This window comes from Microcebus murinus, chromosome 27, assembly GCF_040939455.1.
Source record: "Microcebus murinus isolate Inina chromosome 27, M.murinus_Inina_mat1.0, whole genome shotgun sequence".
Lineage (NCBI taxonomy): Eukaryota > Metazoa > Chordata > Mammalia > Primates > Cheirogaleidae > Microcebus > Microcebus murinus.
In genome coordinates, this window is record NC_134130.1 from 4,889,105 (window position 1) to 4,913,733 (window position 24,629).

Consider the following 24,629-nt stretch of genomic DNA (forward strand, 5'->3'; position numbering starts at 1 on the left):
GGGAGCCGGGCTGCAGGTAGAGCAGGGAGACCTGGCGAAGTGCAGGGTGTCGGCGCCACCCTTAGGCCCCCAGGCGGGAGGCCTGGGGGTTCTTCCCTGCACAGTCTGGCAGGCCCAAGAGGAAAGACCTAAATGTACTGATGTGGGGCCCCCCAATAACTGACCACCCAGAGGCCCCCATGGGAAAGCTCCAAGTGAGGAAGGCAGCCCTGCATCCAGAGCTCTTGCCAGCCTCGGTCCCACACTCACCGCCAAGCGTCAGAGACATGAGTCTCCACCGTGCCCCCAGGACAGCAAAACCAGTAGTGGAAAAAACAACCGGAAGAGACAGAAGTCAGGGAAGACATTTTCAAAAAGAACTTAAAACTATCATCGGTATCCTCAGAAATAAAAGCTATCACATCATGAAACAAGAACAGAGCTTATGAAAAAGGAACATCCAGAGGACAAAAAAGGGCAGAAATGAACAACAGAAAGGTTGGGTGACGAGAGTTAATGGGCACTCCCAGTGAACAGAAAGCAGATGAGAAAAAGATGGAAAAGGGGAGGAGGACAGACAGGAACTGAGCACTAGGTCTGAGACACCCAGCCCTGGTGACAGGAGTCTGCATCAGAGGCGAGAGAAGAGGAGGAGTCATCAGAGAAACCAGCGAGAGTTCCTAGCACCGCTCTGCCGAGCCCAGAGGCGGCGGCTGGCGGCTGCCCTGCCCTTGCGAGAACCCCGAGCCAGACACGGAGACCGAGCTCACACGAGACCCGCAGAGCAGCTCACACCCCGTCTGGTGCAAAGCTCCAGGGAACAAACTAGAAGCGGCCGGGGCGCTGGCTCTGCCTGGAGGCGCTGGCTTCACGGCTGCAGGGCGGCTGTCCTTGCTTTCCTCCTGGCCGGCGTCCTGCAGTCACCCTTCATACCTGCCTGTCCCACGGGGCACACTCTGGAAAATGTTCCACGTTGGACTTGAAGAGCGGCCTCGCCCTTCCTGGCGGCTGTGTGACACTCGGGGCCTGGCACCCGTCTGGCCCGCTGTCACGACGTCGCAGCCTCTCGCTGCACGTTTAAGCGCCCCTCGCACGTTCAGCTCAGAGCCACCGTGGCTGTGCTCCCCCCGGCGTCGCACCCTTTGGTGGCTCTTCTCTGCTAACAGGCGCCACCCCCAGCACAACAGCGACAGCGGGGGCCTGACTTGGTCATGTCCCGACTCTGCGTACTCCACACCACACGTGTTGCAAGGCCGTGTCCTTCAAAATACGGATTCTGATGGAAAACGCTTCGTTCCCTCACGGGCCCTTCCCTGCCGCAGGATGTTTGAAATCGTTCCCAGGGCTCCCTCGGCCTCCTTAGCTATTAGAGCAGCCACAGAAACCAGGCCGACTTCCTCTGCCACGGCAGCTGCCACCGACACGCACCACCCGTGTTACCGGCGACTTGGGATACAGAAATGCCACGTTTCACAAAGCGAGAGACCAGGCTCTGTGCCAGCCCCAGCAGGGGGTCAAAGCCAGCGGGCACCCAGGGGCCCCAAGCCTGGGAGGCCGGGGCAGTGCTCCTGGGAGGCTGCCAGGCGGGGCAGGCCTGGGGGCCGCGCAGCGAAGGTCCCCGCACTCTGCACTCAGGACTCGGTGCCGCGTCCAGTCTGTACGCCGCACGCGAGCCCCGTGGGCCTGAGGTCCAGCAGCCCCGTGCAGCCTGAGGGGCAGCCTGCCTCTGCGGGGATCGCAGGGCACATGCCCCGCCTGCAGCGGCTGGGCCCTTCTGGAATCACATTCCACGGGGAGACGCGCACACCACACATGCGCACACACTCAGCTGTGCCTCTGCCCGGGCAGACCCTGAGGGCCCCCAGGTGGAGAAGTCCTATTCCTTGAAGTGCCACATCCCACCCTGGGGCCCCTGGCCCTGTCCTGGCTGCCTCGGAGTCCAGGGGGTTCAATTTACCCCGTCCCCTGACTACACGGCACTGAGCTTTAATCAGAGACCATGTCTTTGCAAAGGGTGCAACCCAGACTAGAACTTGCTCATGTAAAACAGCAGAGTCGGAGAGACCGATGCAGCCACCGGCCTAAAGAGAAAACGACTAAATGTGGTTCGATAAAATCATCAACCCGACTAGCATCTGACCGCGGGGACCTCTAACGCTCTGGCCAGAGCAGCGCGCCAACTCCGGCCCTGTGGCCGGGAACCGGGGCGGAACACTGAGGACGTGCGGGAGCCGGTGGGCGAGTGAACGCAGGGGCTGTGGTCCCCGTGGCTGGCGTCGCCCTGCTGTGGACGGGGCCACGGGGACCTTCGGAAGCGACGAGGCCCAAGTGTCTTCCAGCGGCTGCAGCGGCGTCCCTGCAGCGCAGCACACGCCCGCCCCACACTGCCACCCCACCCCAGCTGGAGACCCGAGATGGAGGACCCCTCCACGGGCTGTCAGCGAGCACTTGAGATGCAGTGGCGTGACGCGATGTTTAATTTTATTTCCTTTTGATTAATTTATAAAGTGCTATGTTGGGCGGTGGCTCCTGCCCCAGACGGTGTCACATCCCCGTGCGCCCGGCAGCACGCCCGCACCCACCTGCATTCTCCAGCCAAGGCCCGCAGGCACCACCCCCAAGGCACGGGGTCCCCTTCTCCCCACCTTGCCAGGCTCCCTGCCCCATCTGTTCCCTGCAGTCCCCCCACCTGGTGGCCAGAGGGCGACCCCTGTTCCATGCTGACACGCCCAGCACCCCTCACACCCCAATGAGGCCTGACCTCCTCTGGCCGGCTGAGCCGTGTTGTGGCCCCGAGACCCTCTGCTGGGCCCCTCCCTCCTCTCTTCCTGGGGGGCCAGGCTCCCCCATCAGGGGCTGTGCGCTCTGAGCCCTCGCGGGTGAGTCTGCCCCGCTCCCCAGCGCCCCGCCCAGGACCTCAGAAGGGAACTGAATTGGCAGCGGGGTCTCTGCGGTGTGATCAGTGAGGCTGCATCAGGCATCCGCTTAGGGCCCTGACGCAGCGCCGGTATCCGCGGAGGCACAGGAGAGCCCACAGCGCCACACAGGGAAGAGGGCCGCGTGACCACAGAGGCAGAGACCAGGCCGCGCTGAGGCCTGCCGCCACCCCAGAAGCCAGGAGAGGCAGGAGGGACCCGGCCTGGAGCCTCAGGGAACGCAGCCCTGCCCACACCTTGATCTTGGCCTCTGGCCTCTGTGGGAGGAGAAACGTCTAGTGCTGCCAGCCGCCCATGCTGCTGCCTGGGTGACAGCAGCCCGGGACAGGGCACACCACGTGTCGCTGCAGCCTGCGCACAGACCCCTCCACCCAGGGAGCACCGGCTGTCGGCCTGGCCCCGGCCCCGCTGTAGCCGGACGGGTTCCCAGGATCAGAAATCCTCCCCCATGTCCTTGTGTGCTACCCACCTTCCCCCCGCACCTCCCTGTCCCGCCCCTGCCACAGCAAGCGGAACAGCAAACCCAGACAGCCCCCGCCCAGCAGATGCAAGGGGTGACAGGCACGCCTCTGGCCGTGGTCTGAGTCGGGGCGGGCGCTGCAGCACACGGAGCGGACGGGGCATCCGCGGGCAGCTCACGGGAGCCGGGAGGCACGGCCGTGTCTGATGTGCTCATCAGCAACGCAGCAAGAGCCGAACAAACCAGCTCATTAGCAAACCCGCTGGAAACACGGCGGCGCCTCATAAACAACGCGATTAGGCGCCGGCTCCCACGGCCCCTCTGCCTGGGCTGCAGGGTCTGCTTCCGAGCAGCACGGAGAGTGGCTTCCGCTCGCCACACGGCCTGGCCGGGCAGGGTCTGCCACCGGCCTCCCTCGCTGCGGGCGGCTCCCTCATGCCCACCAGGCCCCAGGAGGCTCCAGCAACCCCGGCCCTTCCTGGACAAAGGAAGCCCGCCCGTGTGTCCTCAAAGCCTCCACAGGATGTGACAAGAAGGTGGCCCAGGCCCCCGCCTCCTTCCGCTGGAAGGCGAGTAGTCCTCAACCCGGGCCGCTTCCAGGCCAGGCACCTCCCAAGTCTGCCCTGTGAAACTTCCAAGAGTCCGAGGAGGGGACCATGGGAGCTTCATGGATGGGGAAACTGAGGCACAGTGTTGGCAGCAGGGCAAATGGGCAGGGTGCAGGGCCCCCAGCCTGCAGGGCGCCCTCCCTCGTTCTCCTGGTCACAACTAGCTGCGACAGCTGAGGCGGGCCCCGTGTGCCCGCGGGCGGCCCTCCACCATGCGCCTCTGCCTGGGGAGAGCTGCGCACCCCGCTTCCGGAGCCCGGCGCGGTGTGCGGCCCGGGCAGCTGGCCCTGCCTGCCCCCGCCAGCAAACCTGCCATGGAACACCGTGCGGCCTGTAGCCGCAGCTGGGCACAAACCGCGTCCACGCAGGACGGAGAGAGGCCAGACGCTGCTCTGCCCGTACAGCCCACGCGGACAACAACCCTTCCTCTAGAGAAGGCCTGGCCCCTCCCGAGCCGGCGTGGCCTCGGCCCTCTGGGGCTCCCGGCTGGAGAACTGGGGGGCCTGGGAGCCAAGGGGAGGACAGGGAAAGGGGAGGGGATCCAGCAGGGGCCTCGCTGGGGCACCTGCCCGCATGGGACACAGGAGTGCGGGGACGTCCGTGGCTGCCACGACTAGGGAGCTCTCGGCACAGGGTGGGTGGAGGCAGGACGCTGCTCAGCACCTGCCGTGCCCAGCATGACCACAGTGCCCAGCGCAGACCCTGACCTAGATGATCTTTCTAGATCTTTCCTCTTCTGCTCCACACGTGCTGCACAAGCACCAGGTCCACATCGCAAACGAATAGTTGCGACCTCGGGCTGCACAAGCACCAGGTCCACATCCCAAACGACTAGTTGCGACCTCGGGCTGCACAAGCACCAGGTCCACATCGCAAACGACTAGTTGCGACCTCGGGCTACACAAGCACCAGGTCCACATCCCAAATGACTAGTTGCGACCTCGGGCTGCACAAGCACCAGGTCCACATCGCAAACGACTAGTTGCGACCTCGGGCTGCACAAGCACCAGGTCCACATCCCAAACGACTAGTTGCGACCTCGGGCTGCACAAGCACCAGGTCCACATCCCAAACGACTAGTTGCGACCTCGGGCTGCACAAGCACCAGGTCCACATCCCAAACGACTAGTTGCGACCTCGGGCTGCACAAGCACCAGGTCCACATCCCAAATGACTAGTTGCGACCTCGGGCTGCACAAGCACCAGGTCCACATCCCAAACGACTAGTTGCGACCTCGGGCTGCACAAGCACCAGGTCCACATCCCAAACGACTAGTTGCGACCTCGGGCTGCACAAGCACCAGGTCCACATCCCAAACGACTAGTTGCGACCTCGGGCTGCACAAGCACCAGGTCCACATCGCAAACGACTAGTTGCGACCTCGGGCTGCACTGGGTGGTCTCAGCTCCACAGCCTCCCCACAACCCCAGCACAGCGTGGGGCTCAGGGACAGCGCCGCGGACAGGGTGGCGGGAGGTCTGGGAGAAGCAGCAAGGGAAGCGCAGCTCACGCAGCGATTTACAGCAAAGGCGCCCAGCCCAAGAAGTCATGACTCAGAGGGCTAGTGAGGCGCAGAGGGAGGCGGGCGGCACCTAGGACTCGGCCGGGTCAGAGGCGTCCCAGCGCCCAGCCCCGTGCTCCCCCTCCCCGCTCCCCCTCCCCGCCTTCTGCGGCCTCCCCTGGGCCGGGGCTAATCACCCAGAGCAGGCGGCATCATTACAGACAGAAGGAACACACAGTTCTCCGCAGCAGCAGGAACGATTTGGCACCGTTTTACAGTAATTAAGTTCAATGTCTCCCAGGCTGGGGTTTTAGGCTCGACCCCCCTTCCCTGCGTCTCCTGCCGGCACCCCCAACACAGCCAGGATGCGGGAGGTGGGGACGTGGGGGTGCCCAGCGCCACCTCCAGAAACAGCGCCTCCGAGAGACGCAGTGTCTCTTCTCTTCTCCAACTCAGCAGAAGCGCCCCCGCTCAGGAGCCCCCCGAGAGCCCCGACACCTCCCTGGGAGGCTTCACGCTCGGCAGGCCTTGCTGGGAGACAGCTGCCAGCGGCGGCCGGGCCTGCAGGCGGGGCTCGGGCCCTCAGTCTCTCGCGCTGTTTCGCCCGCAGCCCGCTCTCCAGCTGCGGCGGTCGGGGACGCTCGGAGGAGAGCCGTCTGCCAGGCGCCGGCTCCGGCAGGAACCACCCAGCGCGGGCCGCCCGGGTGGCGTGCTGAGCTGATCTGACGTGGCAGGCCGCCTTGTAGGACTAACTCGAGCTCACAGTGAAGAAGGCTGGTGCGTGCACATTTGATTTTCCTCGAGTGAAACAGGGGCATCCCTTTGATCTCCCCATTAGCAATCCCAACACAGCCTGCCTGCTTGAGCCTGTGCCCAGGGAATTCTGCTGGAGACGCAGAGCAGTGGCCTCCGGGGGCCCTGCCAGCCGGCCCTGCTGGGCTGTGCAAGGGACACGTGCCCAGGACGAGGCCACCAGCCTGGGAGCCTCTACCCAAGCAGGGAGGGTGTCACTGTCCTATAGGCTCACGCTCCAAGGGGAGCGAGGGGGACAGGAGGGTGGAGGGTGTCCTGGGCTTGGCCTCCTGTTGACATGACCCTGGCAAACCCATTTCACGCTCCGGTCCTCACAAGGTGGCAAGGCCCCAGGCCAGCCCTCTGCAGAGGGCAGCGTTATCAGCAAAGCGTCAGAGGGAACGAATGCTAGCACCGAGCGCCGTCTCGAGCGGAGAAAAGGGAGCTCTCGAGGTAGACCCCACAGTGAGCGCTTTCCAACGCACCACTTGGAGTGGCCTGGTCAGGGGACACGTCCTAGGCCTGCTCTGGGCCGTCCGCTCTGAACCCTCACCCCTCCCCGCCAGCCCACGAGGCCAGGCCCCGCAAACACACAGCAGGGGCCCAGGCTCCCTGGGGTCCTCACGGTACTCGTCTGGCTTTTAATTCCCATTCTACAAACAACAACGCCACTGCCACCAGCAGCAGAAACCCGCACACGATGTGCTGAGGAGGCACCTAGGGGTGGCCAAGACCACCCCTCAGTCCTCTAAAAAGCCCCACTTCTCAACTATCACAAGAGGAGCTGATGGTTTAAAAATGAAATTAGGGCCAGGCACGGTGACTCACACCTGTAATCCCAGCACTCTGGGAGGCCGAGACGGGAGGATTGTTCAAGGTCAAGAGTGTGAGACCAGCCTGAGCAAGAGCGAGACCCCGTCTCTACTAAGAAAAATGAAAAGAAATTAGCTGGCCAACTAAAAATATATAGAAAAAATTAGCCGGGCATGGTGACACATGCCTGTAGTCCCAGCTACTCGGGAGGCTGAGGCAGGAGGATCGTCTGAGCCCAGGAGTTGGAGGTTGCTGTGAGCTAGGCTGACACCACGGCACTCACTCTAGCCTGGGCAACGGAGTGAGACTCTGTCTCAAAAAACAAAACAAAACAAAACAAAAAAAACTTAGAAAAAAGACAGAAACATAAAGAAGTTAGTATGTGATTACCAGTAGGGACTCAAAAAAAAAAAAAAAAAAAAAGAAGTTAGTATGTGTTTCTAAGGAGTCCCAAACCCCACTGTATCAAGCTAGTGTCAACCAGTATTTAGGCAAATCTCCCCCCTATTTGGGGGACCACAAGCCCCTACAAAAATGGGGTTACATGCTCTCAGTCACAGCCTATTTCTCCCTTGAAATGCCGTGCCCAACCCCCCAGCCCACAAACACGGGGCAGACCCCGAGGCCGTGCAGTATTCCCTGTGTCCCACCTGGTAGCAGACACATACTCGCCACTACTGCAACCGACGAGGCCGCAGACGGCCCTGCGTGTGAAGCCACCACGGGGCACTGGATCCAGGGCAAGCACTGCCGCTGCGGCACACACGCACGCTGAACTGATGGCAGACGGCCGTCCAAACGGCGGGACCAGGAGGTTAGGCCCTAGCCCCGCCGCCGCCCACCCGTGGGTCTGGGGTCCTCACCCTCGGGGCCCTGGCCTCCCATCTCCAAAGCGCCTGTTCCCATCTTTGGAGCAAAGTAACAGCTCACTGGCGCAGAACTGCCGCCTGCGTGGTCTGCGCACCACGTCTGGGACGCGGGACAGCCTGGCTCGGCCAACACGACCAACTCCCCGCCCTCACAGCCTCTGTGACGCTTCTTTGTGAAGCGCCTGGGCATCTCTTTTGCCTGTTTTTTATTGACTTACGTTTCTACATCTGTTAAGAACTGATCTGGGGAGGCAGGACTTTTCTGGACAATTCTGGAGATTCACAGAAACGCCACGTAACTCAGCAGGCGTAGGGTTCAGCAGCTCCCCACACTCAGAGCCGTGCAAGGCCACCACCGCCACATGTAGACCCTTCCCACCACCCCGAAATGAAGCCCCATCCCCATGACCTCACGCCCCGCCCCTGCCCAGCCCCAGGAGACCGGCCACCAGGCTAGAGTGCCAGGTCTGGGTGCGTCTGGTCGTGCCAGAGGGCTCCCACCCTGACAATGGTGGGCCCTGCGGGTGGCCGCCGCCCCTCGGATGCTGGGGCCTGCCTGGTGGGGGTGCCCATCCCCCGTCCTCCCCCAGGAGCAGGTGCTGGCTCCAGGCACACGAGAACGGGGTCTCTCCCCACAGGTGGCTGTGACAGAGGCTGGTAAGACTTCAGTCCCCCCGGGAGGACGAGATCACAGTCTCTCCCTCTCTCGGCATTCAGTTCCTGAAACACGAAGGATTCCTGCAGGAGACCGAACCCCGCGCTGTGCTGGGGCCTGGTTCCCCCACCCCTCCGGCTGGCCCTGCTCCCTCCGCCTGGGGACAAAGTGTGTGACATTAACGGAACCCATGGCCCCCGAAACCGGGGTCCGTCCCCAAGGTGGAGAGTCTGTCTAGTGAGGCCGCCTGCTGGGGTTCAAGGCCCAATTTCTATGTGCTTAAGGGACTTCCAGCGCCAGGCTGCTGATCACGGCGGGGCACAGCTGCCTGCGGGCTGGGGACGCGGCACGCAGACCCAGTGCTCTAGCCGTGGGGCGTTGGCAGGAGACGAGGAAGGAATCAGGAAACCTGAGCTATGAAGCTGCCAGGGACACCGACTGTTCCAGCCCCACCACCCGGACGCAAGGACAATGAAACCTGAAAGTGCCACTAGGCTGGCGGGTCTCACTGGGGCTGACCCTGTCCCCAGGGGACACCTGGGGTGTCTGGGGACCTTAGTGGTTGTCCCAACTGGGGGGAGGTCCAAAGATCACCCACCAGGTGGGTGGCAGGCATCATGGGGCTGAGTGGGGAGTGAGACATGACTGCAGCCACCTGGCCTTCCTCCCGCCCTCCCGCTGCATGACAGATACTGAGGGTTAATGCCCCCAGGGTCACCGGAAAGGGAAAACGCTCACGGGAGTGAACGCCATCTCCCAGTCTGCAATGGCCTCAAGTGCACGCGGGCGCCTGCACACGGCAGGGGGACAGTGCTGGCGTGGGCTCAGGCGGAGGGCGCCGACGGAAGAGCTCGCCACCTCCTTCGTGTGTGGACGGGGCTCAGGCCGCTCCACTGAGGTCCGGGCCCGCGAGGCTGTAAATTTAGGCGAGTTCCACTGTAGGGAGGCCATATTTCTCTGGGATTTTATAGCCAGGAGGAACCCTGGAGATGCTCTGGCCTTCGGGGCAGTCCTACACCAGCCCTAGCGCAGTCAGGCATGCTCTGCAGGTGGCCAGCAGCGGTGTCACAGACCTGGCCTGGCCCAGCCAGGCCTGCTGCTGGGAGGCCACCAATATCGGGTTCCAAATATCTGGACTCTAGCGGGAGCTGGTCTGAGTCGGGTGGGGGTGGAGTGAGGGGTTGGGCCGAGCTGCTGGCAGAGCAGCCCGTGCGCCAGCAGGGCCCGGGGCTGGGCGAGGAAGGAGGCGCCGTCCTGGCTGGTGGAGAAGCCCACTCTGGGTTTGCCAGACCAGGGGCAACAGACTTCCCCTGTACGGGACACACAGCAAATGTTCTCATGTTTTGGGGCCAGCTGCTCTCTGTGAAAACCGCTCATGTCTGCCACTGCAGGGTGACAGGGGCCGTAGTCAACAGTCAGTAAGTGGGCACGACCGTGCGCCAAGGAAACTCAGTTATGGGGTGAAACTCGAGGTTCATGTGACTGTCACAGGCCATATATTGTTCTTTTGATTGCCCCCAATGCTTTAAAGATGTAAACCCCAGGCTCAGCTTGCAGATGGCAGGGAGACAGGCAGCCGCTGGGACGGTCCCCCGTCCCCACCGCGTGAGCCCTGAGTGCGGACAGCTGAGTCCACACGGGCCGGCCATGTGCAGGAGTGCGGCTTCTCACCTGCAACTCCCAAGCACAGAGGTGACAGGGAAGGGACAACAGGGTGGGGAGTGGGTTCCCGGGAGCCTGCAGGAGAATAAACTGACAAGCTGACATGTCTCCGCAAGTCCAGGAAGCCGGGATCGTCCCTGGCTACTGACAAACGTGCTCAAAGACGCTGGCCCCGAGGGCTCCTCAGCATGTCACCTGTGAGGTGCGACACTCTAACGGCCTCTCCAGCCTGGACCGCTTTGGGAGCAGCAGACCCTGCCTGCCAAGAAGCCTGAGTGCCACCGACATCCCAGGATGGCCACGGACACCTGGTGGCTGGCGACACTCCAGGCCAGGCCTGACCACACCGGGGCAGCCTGAGCAGTGGCCAGGGTGGCCGGGGGCTCCGACAGGGAACCCGGCACCTGGACGCCCGCCCGGACCCCTGGCTTGTTCCGAGGGCCGCGCGCCACTTGCTCAGTAATTTCACGCTACGCCGCCTGACAATGTAAGCGTGGCAGCCTGATCTAAGGCTGCACTTCCCAAATGTCACTTGTTTGTGAACACATGGCTGAACCCCAAATTGCTTTTAATATCTGGGCAGTCCCGGCCGCCCTGCCACAGCTTCGGCTCTGACGGCACTCCAGGACAAGCCCGAGGCCGGGGCTCATGTCTCCATCTGCCGCCGGGCTGGTCACCCACGGTGGCCCCGAGACGAGAAAGCGTGCACGGCCATGTGCCCTTCCCAAACAGCGGCAGCCCCGAGATCCTTGTTACTCCTTCAGAGCAGAGACAAATCCCGACTGCGGATCTCGATTCTCTCAGCTAGGCCCAGAGTCTTCCCTAGACACGGCCACGATTTTCTGCATGGAGTCCCCGGGGCATCCCTCGAGTGTCCTCACTGCACAGCCCGTTTCCTCTCGTAACCGCACAAACGGTGCAGGCAGAGAAACAAACAATTAGGAGACAAAGGCCGGCCAAGCTCTGCAGACCAGCGGGGCCCAGGAGAGATGTGTCGCGAGCCACCTACGTGCTTTTCATTTTTCCAGTGGCCACGCTAAGAAGGTTAAAAAAAAAAATGAAATTCATCTTAACACTGTTTAACCTGATATAGCCCAAAATACGGGTGCACACAGTAAGTATGAACGGATCACCTCTGATGAATCCTGTGGTTTACACCAACGGCCACCCGGCCACATCCCGAGGCCGCTTCTGTTAAGGTGTGACATCTAGAAATTGCTGGGTGAATCGGACAACTCGGGGTCCGGCCCCGTGACATCTCCTGTCACCCCTGCCCCCATATCCAGACCTGCGGAAACTCCAGTCTGCCCCAGACCCGGTCCAGGGAGAACCAGAGGGCTCTGCGCTTGGGGGGCTGGCTGGCAGGAAGCACCGTTTCAACAGCCCGGCAGAGGGCCGCTCCTGCTCCGTGGCACCATGGGAGCCAGTGTACCCTGGGCCCACTTCTGCAGTGGACAGAGAAGGCCAGGAAGAGTCGGGCTGCCCAGCGTCGCCCGGGGAACAGCCGCAGGCCAGGGCCAAAGGGCCTGAGGGAGAGCTCACTGCCCTGGGGGGGGGGTGGCAGGGACAGGCACCCAGAGGCCTGCAGGGACAGTCCTGGGAGGAAGCTGCCCCCATCCCCGTACAGGCAACCAGGGAAGGGCAGGTTCCAACCTCCCAGCTCTGAGGCCTGGGGTTCACAGCCTGTCCACTGTCCACGTCCCCTGCCGCCTGCACCTCCCAGGCCGGCCTGGGCTCAAAGGCACCAAGCGAGGCAGAGACCGAGAGGGCCGTGGGCCGGTGCCACCGTACCACGCCCCGCTGCCCTCAGGGCCTCCCATCCAGCAGCCACACACAGCCAGGAACCGCGTGCACGCGGACGGCGCGCAGAGCTGGGAACTGGAGAACGAGCACTCAGCTAGGGCCTGGCGACTGTCGGCCAGTCATCAGTCTTCCGACACCAGGAACGGCAAGTTACCAGGGAAGAAAACAAGCGCGTCTCCCGCCTTTGCGTAACCCCCAGGGACCACCACGGCAGCAGGACGCCCTCAGGCAACAGAGAGCTTGGTGGTGGGGGACACGGCCCCGGCCCCCACACAGCTGGGAACACCCTGGTGGGGAAGCAGGGGACGGATGGAGCCAGGGGAGGGAGGAAGGCAGATGCCAAGTGGCCCTCACAAGAGAAGGCTCCACGAGCACCCATCCTGGGAGCGGAGGCAGACAGAGCGCGCCCGTGGCTCGGCCAGGACGGGGAGGCGGTGGTGCCGGATGGGTAGAGCCCCCACCCGAGACCGGAGCCTGTGGGAGGCCACTGTGCCCCACCCGACCCCCGCATCCTCTCCACTTCCCCATCCTCTCCACTCTCCAAGGCAAAGAACATTCTGGGCATGCGCTCCCTGCAGGTCCCGGAAGCACACCCCGGTCCAGAGTCCGGCCCCGACGGAGAATGAACGGCAGAGGCACAAGCCCTGGGCCGCGCAGGCAGGGAAGGGCCACCTCCCGCCCCGCCCGGGCCTTTCGCGGAGTCTGCGGCTCTGACCTGAGTGGCCACTTTGCCGTAATCGATCCACCGCAGCGTGGCAAAATTGGTAGATTCCGCACAGTTGAAGCCGTGATTGAAGCCAGCGTGGTAGCCGTAGGGAAACGTGATCATAAACTCCCCGGCCTCCTGCGTGATCTGCAGAGGAAAAGGAGGACAAGTGAGGGGTGGAGGCCACCGGGAGCCACCGCAGGGAACAGCAGGGGACGTGCCCCGACCTTGTGAGCCAACGGAGCTGCGCACATTCAAAGTGGTTCTTTCCAGGTAACCCCACGGGCTCAGCGCAGCCTCCCACAGGGCCGAGGAAGGACGTGAGGTGCAGTCAGTCCACAGCTCTGCCCCGCGCCAGGCCCGAGGGGCCCCCAGCCGCCCTGGCAGACGCAGCCAGCGCTGTCTGGGCGGGCGCACGTGGAGACACTGCTGGAGGCTGCGGTTGCGGCACTTCTGCCAGACACCTGCGGTGAGCAACGGGGGTCCTGCTTTGGAGGTGGCTGAGTCAGGCTCACAGCCACTCCTGCGTGATCCCACATAGCTGGTGCTGGGCGTGGTTGCTGGTGGCAGCTGCAGAGCCCTCTAGGGACAAGACGAGGGCATGTGCGTGGGACAGCATCCTGCCTTGCGGGAGGAAGGAAGGAACAGCTTCACGCACAAAGCACGCCAGGGTGGCCTGCGCCGCGTCACCATCCCACGCAGTCCTTCCGCCGCATCCCAAGAAAGGGGTCTAAGGAGGTTGAGAGAGACCAAGAAACACCCACGTGCCACAACGTCACCCAGCCGCGCTCTGCAGAAGACTCTGATGTTTCCACATCCGATTCCAACAGTCTGGACAGTCAGACTCTGAGCAGGTCTCTGAAACAGAGACCCCTCCCCAAACCAAGGTGGGGGTGTGTGAGACAGGGGTAGGAGTTCACGATGACCCCAGACCTGAGCTTCAAGAATAGCCCCCACAAGGCGCAGAGGAAATGGGGGCTTGCCTACCAGTGCTGGGGGGCTGCAGCCCCATCCCCTGGCACCTGTGGGCAGAGGACACCCAGAGAACCCCACTGAGCACCCACCCGCTCTGCTGCTGACAGCTAAGCCCTTTGATAAAGCTCTTCCAAAGGTGACAACAGCAGCGATCGTTCCCACCTTCTGTGCCCCCAGACTTGGGCAGAGCACTTCTTGGAGGTGGGGCTGCGGGCCCCATTCACAGATGTGGAAACTGAGGCTCACAGAGCAGAAGTGGCTGTCCCAGAAGTCAGGTGGGACATCTTTGTCTTTGTTCAGCACGCGGTACGACCCTTGGCCCGCACGCTGCTTGGCGTTCTGAACGGCACGTGCACTCGCCCACCTGCCCACCGCCCCAAGCAGCAACAGAACATTCCCGGCGCCCTGGGCAGTGCCCAGCCCCGCCGGCGTGTCCAGGCAGCCCCACCCGACGCAGCGGCACACTGCCACCACAGAGCACCGTTCTTTCTGGAGACGCGCGTGCGCGCAGGTGACGGTGGGCGCTCCCGTGCCTGCGTCCTCCTCGGGGCGTCATCGTGATGGCTTCCTCCCGTCGCCTGGCCCGGTGGCTCGCTCCTTCTCTCGACGGCACGGTACTGGCCGTGTGACGTGTTGTCACTTATTTATCCGCGCTCCTGTTGATGGATGTTCGGGCTGTTCCCGGTTCGGGGCTCTCGTGAAGAAAGCTCTACGAACGTTGGTGTACAAACCTCCGTGTGACACGTTTCCGATCCTCCTGAGCAGACGTGCCCGCGAGGAGCACCGCCGGGCAGAGGGCAGGTGCTCACGTTTCTGAGAATCTGCCAAGCGCTTTCCTACGGTGGTCACGCCGCTTTCGTTCTCGTCAGCCGTGAACGAGCCTTCTGGCCACCTCTCCCAGCCTCACTGGCGGCGTGGTTTTGACTTGAGCCACTCCTGTCACCAGGCAGTGGCACCTCCCGGTTCCGACCGCCTTTCTCTGATCCCCAGAGACGCCAAACGCCGAATCACGTTGGGTCCCTCGTACGTCTCCTCCGTGCAGGATCTGTTCACACCTTTCATGCCCATTCTCAGTTCGTTCATCCTGTGTCCTTGATTTGCAGCTCTCGGGCTCGCTGGTCTTCCTTCATTCCTTCCGAGAGCCGAATGGAAATCCCCGGATTCACTGAACTAACCAACAAGGAGGCAAAACCCTGGCGGGGCGGGGAAGCAGGGAGGGAAAGGCAGGAGACGTGGGGAGGGGAAGCAAGACTTCTAGAAGCCAGAAGCCAGCCACAGCGTCAAAAATCCATCAGAACGGACACAGCCTGGAGAAAAGCCAGGCCTTAAGAACACTATGATATTTCTCTTTTCAAATAATTAATTGCACCAATCAAGGGAATCAGTGTGCATTAAGTTATGTTTTTAAATTCCCATCCAAGTGACAGCTGCACACAGCGGAACAGAGCGTGTGGCAGGAGAGGGGTGGGAGGAAGCCTGTGTGTGGCCAAGGCCCCGCCACCACCGCCCATGGCCAGGCTCTCCAGGCCGCTTCTGCCCGCCCCACTCGGAGCTCCGTGAAACGAGGGGCGGAGGTAACCAAGCTTCAGGGTTTTTTTTAAAAGATGCAGTTACTGATGTTCTTGTCCAGTTTGAGCTGGCCCTGAGACACCCTCCCTCGCTCGTCTTCTAAGGCCAGGCTGGACGCTGGCCTGCTCTCCCGCAGGGCTGCCCCTGGCATGGCAGAGACCCCGCCTGCAGGCGACCTGCCCGGCACGTGCCGGAGCCGTCAGACTCAACCCTTCTGGGGAACGCAGCCGGGTCTCCGAGATGCCAAGACTGGAACCCTGGACGTAGGCGTGGGCTGGGGGTGGCAGCGAGGAGCCACGCAGAGGCCGACAGCAGGGCCTCGTTCGCCCGGCCTCACCCCTCCCAGGAACCGCGGCCCAGAACCGAAGATGTCCTCAGAACAAGATCGTGTTCCTGTGAGAAAACTGCGCCCTGGTGGCTTCGTTTTGAGCCCATGGTGTCTGTCCTCCACGTCACTGCCGTCAGCGTCATCCCGACAGTAAATGAGAAGGCGTTTGGGATGATGGACAGGCCAGGTGGCCACGTAATCAGCGGTGACGGGTCGCAGCCCCACACACCAGCCACGGAGCATTCAGTTTCTTCCTCCAGCTCTTGCAGTATAAATGAGGAAGTCAATGGCAGATTACAGAAATACACACTTTTAATTATTAAAAAGCCCTGCTATTGATCTGCTTTTGCTTCTAGAAGTAAATACCATTACAAAGATTTATAAGAGGAGTACGGGAGTCGCTTGTTTGAAGACTGCCAGGAATTCAGATGAGCGTCCGACCCACATGCTGCACTGCGGGGACATTCATCTTGAGCCCGTCGCGTCTGAGTAGCCGGAGTCGCGTCCTGAGGCCGGGAGACTCGGAGGCTGCTCTGAGCGGTGCAGACACCGCTGCCCGGCCCCCAGGCCACGTGCGGTGCGCGGGAGCGCGGCTGCCCTGACCGCAGCTCTCCCGATCCCCGCCCGTTGTTGGCTCGGCCTCGCAGAGCGCGAACAGCAGCCCCCCTGGGGCCCAGGCGAGCGCCTCGGGTTCCAGCTCAGCCGTTCTACACAAACTGCAGTGCGGTATGGACGCTGACCCAGAGTCCGCCCGGGCCCGCTGGCCCCTTCCACGGCAAGCCCGTCCAGAAAACACTACTTTGGGGAATGTTCTAGACAAACTGGCCGGAAAATCAGCACTTCTCACTTCCAGGAGCAACACCACGATCTGCGAGTCTCCTCGGGACGAGTGACGTGGAGAATGGCAGAGAGGGGGCTGCACAGAACAGAGAGCCGCACTTCCCGGAGCAGAACCTGCGCTGACAAGTGCTGCAGGCGGCCGGCGCGGCCTCCCGGTCGCGGCCGACACAGAGCACGGATCCGCATCCGCGAGCTGATGCTGCAGGCGGTTTGATTGAAATGTCAGAAGCAATTTCCGACTTGCTGACACTTGATGTCAAGAGCTCAGAGCGAGGAGTCTCATCGCAGACCGAGCTCCTGAGCCTGACAAATTGCTCTTCGTGGGGAAACTTTCAAAACTGGATTCCCCTAAGGGGGCCTCCTCTCCCGCCCGGCCCTCGGCGCCACGGCCAAGAGCCTGCACGGAAGGTTCTGGGCACGGGTCTCGCCTGGACCAACCTGGGGACACAGGCCTAGACCTTCTCGTCCACGGAGGCTCCTGCACGGGAAGGACTCACCCGGATGGACACTCTCTCGGGGTCGGACCCAGAGAGCAGAGCCCGCCCCCCAGGCCAGGGGCACTCGCGTCCCACCGGGCCAGGACCTGCAAACCCCAGGTGCGGAGGCCCTGCCCGCCACGAGCCTGCCGCAGGGCCAGCAGCTCGCCTGCGCACCAGACGCCCCAACTCCAGGTCTCCTCCACCACGGCCTCCGCGAGGACGAGCGGAGTGGCCGCTGGAGCAGTGACCTGAACGAGCCCGGGCTCCGCGCTCAGCAAAGGCAGGTGTTTCATCCCGGAACAGTACTCGTTCTCTCCAAGGCCCGCTGCCGGGCTGTGGCCGGGCCAGGGAAACTGGCTTCCCACCCGGGAAGGAGGCCCGGCCGGCCTGCTCTGCTGTCTCCAGCGCTCCCTGGCGGGCTGGCCCTGCACCCCCGCCCACCGCAGACCCTGCGGAGGGGCCTCGGGTGCCGCACCTGGGCGGAGGTTCTGGTTTGGATTCATCTGGGAGGGAAGGAAAGTCAAGACCCCACACCCCCACCCCACCGCTTGAGCTCTGCCCTCTGCCAGCTTCTCCCCACTGCAGGACAGCTGGGGCCGACTGCTGGGCCAACTTAGCCCACCCTGGGCTTCTCAAACCTTCTCCAGGGTTAAGAAGCCCACCTCCTGGGCCGTTTGTGGCCCCACTGGGCCTGGGCCCAGACCCTCCCCCCAGCGCAGGGCCCGAGCCGCGCTGTACGCACCCGGCTGAAGGGGATCCCGTACTTCTTCAGGATGATGGGCGAGATGAGCGTCATCTTGTGCCGCAAGAAGGCGTCGCAGCCCTGCGAGCTCCCGGGAAAGAAGCCTAGGGCAGAAAGGACACGCCTCAGTCTGACGGCAGGGAGGGTCTTCCTCCCAGAGGGTGGGCTTGCGGAAGCGCAGAACGCAGCAGGACCTGGCAGGACCTGCAGGGGGTCTCGGGGCGCCAGGCCCACAGCTCAGAGAGAAAGAAACACTCGGGCGCCCACTCTCGCCCTGCGGGGCAGACGACAGAGATGGCTCCCGACCTTTGCTTAACGTGAGCGAATGCCTGGATGTGACTGCCCCGCAGTGGGGGGCGGCCAGGAGACTCCCCGCCACAGCAGGAATCGAGCTGCTGTGTGACAGGGCCTGCCCACGGCACACGCCTGGGCCCCCACAGCCCCCTCTGAGCTCCCCTGGGACAAGACCAGTTGCACCACCGTCCAGGTGAGAGAGCAAGCCCTGGAAGAGGGCTCGGTGTGGCCGCCAGACGTGCTACAGCCCAGTGGTGCTCCCCACGCGGTGGGCGGTGCTCCCCATGCCCGCAAACACGTCTCTTGGGAAGAACCAACAGCGAAGGTCAAGGTGGCCCCAGTGGAGACTGGGTGACCCCAGTGGAGACCGGCGCCCCCCACGCCCTGCCCTGAGCATGGGCCTTGCTCAGGGCCCAGCAGGTGTCCCCGCTGCCGCTGGACGGTGAGGAAACCCAGGCCTGGACCACAGCCCCGCCCGCGCTAGGCCCCCAGCCCTGCTTGCCCCGACCCCCGCCCCGCCCAACCCTCCACAGGCCATGGCGCACGGCGCTGAGTCTATATCCGGAACCCATTCTGCCCCGATCCTGCCCCGCCCCTGACCCACAGCGGTCACGGCGCCAGCAACTCAGGGCGCCAGCTCTGCTCGCTCCAGAGCTCAATGGGCACAGCTCGGAGAGGTTTCCACAACACACGTTAGCTGAAGTTCAAGTCTAAGACGCACGTTTCAGTTAAAACAAGGTCAGTCCCAGGATCCGTGACGGCGGCTGGCGGATCCCACGCACCACCAGGGCCCAGGGGCAGCTGAGGAGCCCGGCACCGGCAGGGTGATGCACACAGGACTGTCCCTGCTGCCGAAGGGCGACCCTGAACCAGAAGCCTACGCCGCTCTCCAGGCTCAGCCTTGTGCCCCTGGAGTCGGCACCATGGGAAAGAAGGCAGGCAGCAGCAGCGCAGGGACCCGCGGCCCCGTGCCACCCGCTCTGCCTGTGACAACTGCCGGGAAGCTGGCCCGGGCACTCACGACAGGAGGGGCCTTCGTGCTGACAGCGGGGTGTGGGGGCTGGTCGCCCCTCGCCAGCCGTGCCTGCGGCCTGGCCCCGGCCGGCATGCAGGGGAGCAGAGGGGGCTGCGCGTGGACAACACAAGGTGTGGGTGTCCACGCCCGCAGCAGACTGGTGCCCGTGGGCACCCCCCCAGACTGACCCACAGCCACGGCTGGCTCCAGGACCCTTCTGGAAGCCCACATGGACCTCGGGTCCCGGCCTCCAGGCCAGCGCACACCCGGTGGCTTGCTGGCGACAGGGCACACGGCGTTTGAGGGAGAGTGCAGGCACATGTTTGCACAGGCACACACCGAGGCGGGAGAGCGGGTCAGAGCCACCCAGCTGCAAAGTCACAATGGCGAGCTTCTGGAAAGTAGGAGGGATTGCCGAATCCAGCAACTTCTCCCTGCACTAAAAGCATTTCAATTAGAATTACGACTGCCTGCCACCCGGCTGCCGGCCTCTCCGCAGTTCCTCTTCTTAATGCGCAGTTTAAGTGGCGCTCATTAAAGCCCTAATAAAGGCACACATTTTAAGTGATTAGCACCAATAACGCGCCAACACATTAATGCTCTCTCCCCGGGCCCCACGACTCTCCCGGCGAGCCCATTTGGAGCACGGCTATTCATTTTCCATATTAATCGCGAGCCCGTTCCACCCTATCTCCACAACGGGGGCTGTGACGCGTCCCCAACAACCTCTGGACAGGCACCTGGGCTGATGGCAGGGACTTAGTTTGCCCAAACCACCGCCCTTCCCCAGGCTCTGTGGCCCAAAGGGGAGGGCAGGGCCCCAAGGGCGGCAGAGGAACTCGGGCGTTTCCCACCTGCAGCACCTGCGTGTCCAGCCACCTTGCTCACCCTCCCCGGGTCCCAGCCTGTCCCCCGAGCCCCAGGGCTGCTCCGCCCCACTGCAGAGCGAGGTAGTGAGTCTGCACTTTCCAAGAACCCACGTGAAAGCACCCAGAGAACATGACCCTCGCTCACTGGCTCCGCACACCCAGCCCCGCACAGAGCCCCCAGCACACACCTAGAGAGGGGAGGGGCCCTTTGGGTCCCAGTCCAACCTCAGGACAGAGCCAGCTGAGCTTCAGGGAGAGGGGACATGGTGTTGTTCAGGGACGGCAGTGACCCACTGCACCTGCTCTCACTTTTCTTTCCTTGTGGAAAGGCATACTGAGGGAGGAGGGACCGGGCTGGGCTAACTGCAAAGTCCTGGTCTAACGCAGAGAGCATGGGAAGTGCCAGCAAAGGTCCTGTGGCCCAGAGATCCAGTACCAGAGAGCATCTGAGCTGGCTGCTCCGTGACGGTGGCTTCTGTGGCTTTCTAGACGTGGCTGGCTGAATGATGGACCCCCAAGATGTCCACGTCCTGCTCCCTGCAACCTGTAAATGTGGCACCTCCCATGGGCACAGGGACTCTGCACATGGCCTGAGTTACGGCCACTGGGACGGGAGGTCACCCTGGATGACCGGGAGCCCAGTGTCAGTGCAGGGTCCTCCCACGAGGGGCGGGAGGGGCGGGCAGAGACTGGAAGACGCTGCGCGCTGGCTCTGGAGGGGGAGGAAGGGCCCCGGGCCGAGGGACGCGGGCGGCCGCTGGACGCCGGGAAAGGTGGGAGACGGTTCTCCCTGGAGCCCCAGGAGGGACTGGTCCGGCCACACCTTGACGGCAGCCCGGTGAGGCCCGTTTGGACTCTGACCTCCAGAGAAAGAACATGTCTTATTTTAAGCCACTAAGTTTGTGGTCGTTTGTTACAGCAGGAACAGGGAACTAATACAATCAGGGAAAAAATCTCTTTAACTTTTATTTTAAAATTAAAGTTTATATTAGAAATGGTATTTTTAAACAACACGATGGGGAAAATGCTCTAACTGGGCTTTGGTTTTAGAGCTGTAACACACAACTGAAAGGCTCTTTGCTGCGGCCTCCGCGGCTGCTCAAGTCCTGGCAGGAGCAGCAGCTCCTGGGGCTGGGCTCTCCCCGCCACGAGCGCGCGCGGGCTCCGACCCACGGGAGCACTCAGGACAGCGGGAGCACAGCCCTCCGCCTGGACGCGGTGACCATGTGCCAGGAAGGGGACACCTTCCCTCCCGGCCCCTCCAGTGACTCTGCAGCACTCAGCTTGGGAACCTGTGCAGAACAGACCCGGCCACTCCTGGTATGGCCCCGGGGACAGGAGACACTTAAATTTCCAAAAGTACTGTCCCATTTCCAAAGTCGAAGGCCAGTGGGAAGGGGGACGAAGCGTGTGGCAGGCGTTCTTTGGCTCAACAATTAGGCAGAGACAGAGGTCAGCAGCCAGGCAGTCGGGCGGCCTGCGCCAAGCTCAGCAGGGTCTTCAGGAGAAGACCGTGGCTGTCCAAGGGGTGCTGGGCTGCCCCAAGCTGTCACTGGAAGGACTGGATGATCAGATGCCACCCACCCTCCGGAGCACTGTCAGTCTTCCCAGAACCAGGTCCGTGCTGGTCACCCCTCACACAGCCCGGGGCGCCCCGCCGGCCGGCACGGGAGGCTTCTGCCTGCCGGGGAGGGGAGGGGCGTTCCAGCCAGCTCTGTCTCCGTGTCTTCCAGGCACTTAGGAGCCATCTGGGGCGAGAGCTTCTGCTGTGCTATGGTGGGGAGCTGACGCAGGGACCCCGCTCCCCCACCTGCCCAGGAGCCTGCGGGCAGGGTGGTCTGGGGACCTCAGCCGAGTGCTAGCACAATAAGGGACAAACCACCCTGTGGTCACACCAGCTCCCGCACAGGCCAGGGAACTGCCAGTGGAACTGTCTCCAATTCTAGACTAGACAAAGACTTTTAAGAATGAGAAAAGGAGTTGGCACGGTGGCTCACACCTATAATCCCAGCACTCTGGGAGGCCCAGGCAAGAGAATAGCTTGAGGCCAGGGGTTTCAGACCAGTCTGAGCAAGAGCGAGGCCTCATCTCTACAAAAAATAGAAAAATTAGCCAGGCATGGGTGGTGTCACATGCCTGTAGTCCCAGCTACTCGGGAGGCTGAGGCAAGAGGATCGCCGGAGCCCAGGAGTTGGAGGCTGCAGTGAGCTATGACTATACCACTGCACTCCAGCCTGGGCGACAGAGCGAGACCCTGCCTAGAAACAAAAACTGAATTAGAAAAGGGCACGAGGCAGTGTTGCCTCGAGTTAGGAGGGAAACAAGAACCTGGGCTGCCCTCCCTGGTGCCTGGGAGCCTACAGCTACATCCAAGAAGTTTGTTTTATGAACCAGAAACAAGAGCGTGCAGGGCAGTGGCATTCTGTGTGGAGTCACGGAGTGACGAACCACGTGGCCCAGGGGCCGTGGGTCTGAACATGAGGCTGGGAGGACACAGGGAGGTAAGATGGCACCAGCGCAGAGCACACCACGGTGCCTCAAAGCCAGAGCCGCGGCAGGGGAACACCCAGGGCACGCCGGCTGCTCTCCTCCGGCCCACGGGCCCACCCGCCCAGCTCCGGGGGCCCTTGGCGCAGACACCTACCGATGGCCAGCCGCTCCAGGCGCTTGCCGTGCTCCGGCGGGATGGCGTACCTGCAAGAGAAGGGAGGCATGTCAGAGGTGCCGCGCGTGAGCGTCCCTGGGCCAGCCTGGCCTCGGGGAGACGCAGAAAACGTGTGGGGCAGATGGCAAGCGCAGTCACAGTCAGCGCCACGAGGAGGGGCTGGCAGCAGAGGGCTGTCGGGGCAGACTCCCAGGAGGAAGCCAGCAGGGTGGGCGAGGCGGGCGGGTGGAGGAGCAGGAGTGGGGACCAGGGCCCGGCAGCTGGGGACGAGGGCACTCAGGAACGGTAGAGTGGTGACACTCCCAGCTAAGCACCACTAAGCCTCAAGGAGGCTAAGAAAGGTAAAAAAATAAAGGAGAAAGCCCTGGATGGGAACCATGGGTGAGAGAGCAGGAAGGATCCCGGGTCCCTGAGCCGCCGGGCCCAACTCCAGGCCTGATGGGCCACTTACATGTGCCCGGGGCCAACAGGGAAAAGTGGCTTTGGGAAAGAGAAAAATGCCATTTGTCACCCACTTGGTATGTTTTATTTTCACACATTTTACACTTGCGATCACTGGGGCTCCGTCATCAATAAGATGTCAAGTGAAAGTCTGCACAGATGACGTGAGGGGACACCTCACTAATGCCGCTCGATGTGCACAGAAATTGGGGGCTGTTCCCGTGGGGAACCAGGGCGCCCAGAGCCTGGGGGAGGGCGGCAGGACGCCCCGAGGCCACATGACCTGCCACCCAGCCCACCCCCACAGCCTCAGGCAAGAGGAAAACCTCAGGCTCCCCCAGGACGGGACTCGGGCCCTGGAGGGCACGGCTGAGCCGCAAAGCTCCGCCCACACCCTTTCCAAAGGGGACAGATCCCGGGAGGAGAGACCCTGCTCTGGGATGACAACGCCAACATCTCACACTCCAGAACAGAAGACCGAAGGCCCGATCGGTAGAGGCGGGGGTTTTCTGATAAAATACAAAGGGCAGGGGTAGGACAGAAGGCGAGTCGTGCAGTCTCTAACGCAACAGGACTCAGATAACTCATCGCGGGGCACGCTCCCGGGCCACTGGCCGAGGCGACCCAAGCACCTCCGGCTCTGTTGCGTCAGAGAATCTTCCTTTGTTGGACAGAGTTGACGTTATTCATTTTTAAATGGCCTTTTATCATTTACATAAAGAGGAAAAAAGTTAATCCCAATCCAAAGCACCGCGGGGAGATTAACGTCCCCCAAACAGGGAAGCGCGGTCCACTCCTCCCGAGCTGCCGGGGACGAGGGAACTACCTCGCTCCGAGGCTGCGATGATTAATGCAACAGCCCCGTCTACAATGCTGCCTTCACTTAATTACCGCCTGTAATTGGGAGTTGTAAAGATAAGATTAATTGAATCTGCTGGATGTGAAAAGTCTAACACATTGGGCACGGCTCCTGTTATCGGAGAGCACAGGCTGCAGGACGCTGCGAGCGCGCAGCACAGCAGCCCCCAGAGAGGACAGAGGACTCGGGGCCCGGAGGCTGGACAGCCACGGGGACGTCTGGACTCTGCTGCGGCAGTGCCCAGGGCGAGCTGCGCCTCCCGCCACCCGGACAACCCGACGACCGACCTGCACCCCGCCGCCCCAAGGACGCCGGCAAAGGAAACCTCAATGCCCAGGAGGACGCCCAGACGGGCGCGGGGCCTCGGGACACACGGGCCGCGCTGGGCGGAGGGGGTCAGAGCTCCGGCCACACGGGCTTTGTAAGGGGCACCCGAGTTCCGCTTGAGGGACCAACCCTCAGCGTGCCGGCCACAGCGCTGGCAGCACGGACGCGGGCAGACAGCAGGGTCCCACGGTCACCACAGGGAGTCTCAGGGCCCCTGGGGGACCCCCAGACCAGAGCCCTGGTGGGGTCCCCTACCCAGGCCTCCCCGAGGAGTGAATACTGCACGTCACCCTTGTCACAGCCCTGCCCAGGGCCATGCTGGGCGCCCCTGACATTGGCCTTGGCTCTGGAGGTGGGAAAAGACGGAAAAGCAGCTATTTGGGTTGAAAATGTTTGTTCACTAGACCTCGAGGCAGGAGAGCATCTGTCTGGCTATCAGCG

At 62.7% G+C, this 24,629-nt stretch overlaps 1 protein-coding gene across 1 annotated transcript in view; it reads right to left on the reverse strand.

Annotated features, from left to right (window-relative positions):
• KDM4B (lysine demethylase 4B) overlaps positions 1-24,629 on the reverse strand; it is a 124,913-nt gene that overhangs the window by 35,325 nt on the left and 64,959 nt on the right. Inside the window, 3 exon segments of the mRNA XM_075998249.1 lie at positions 12,795-12,932; positions 17,719-17,822; positions 22,541-22,590. Of these exon segments, the coding sequence (XP_075854364.1) occupies positions 12,795-12,932; positions 17,719-17,822; positions 22,541-22,590 (292 nt within the window).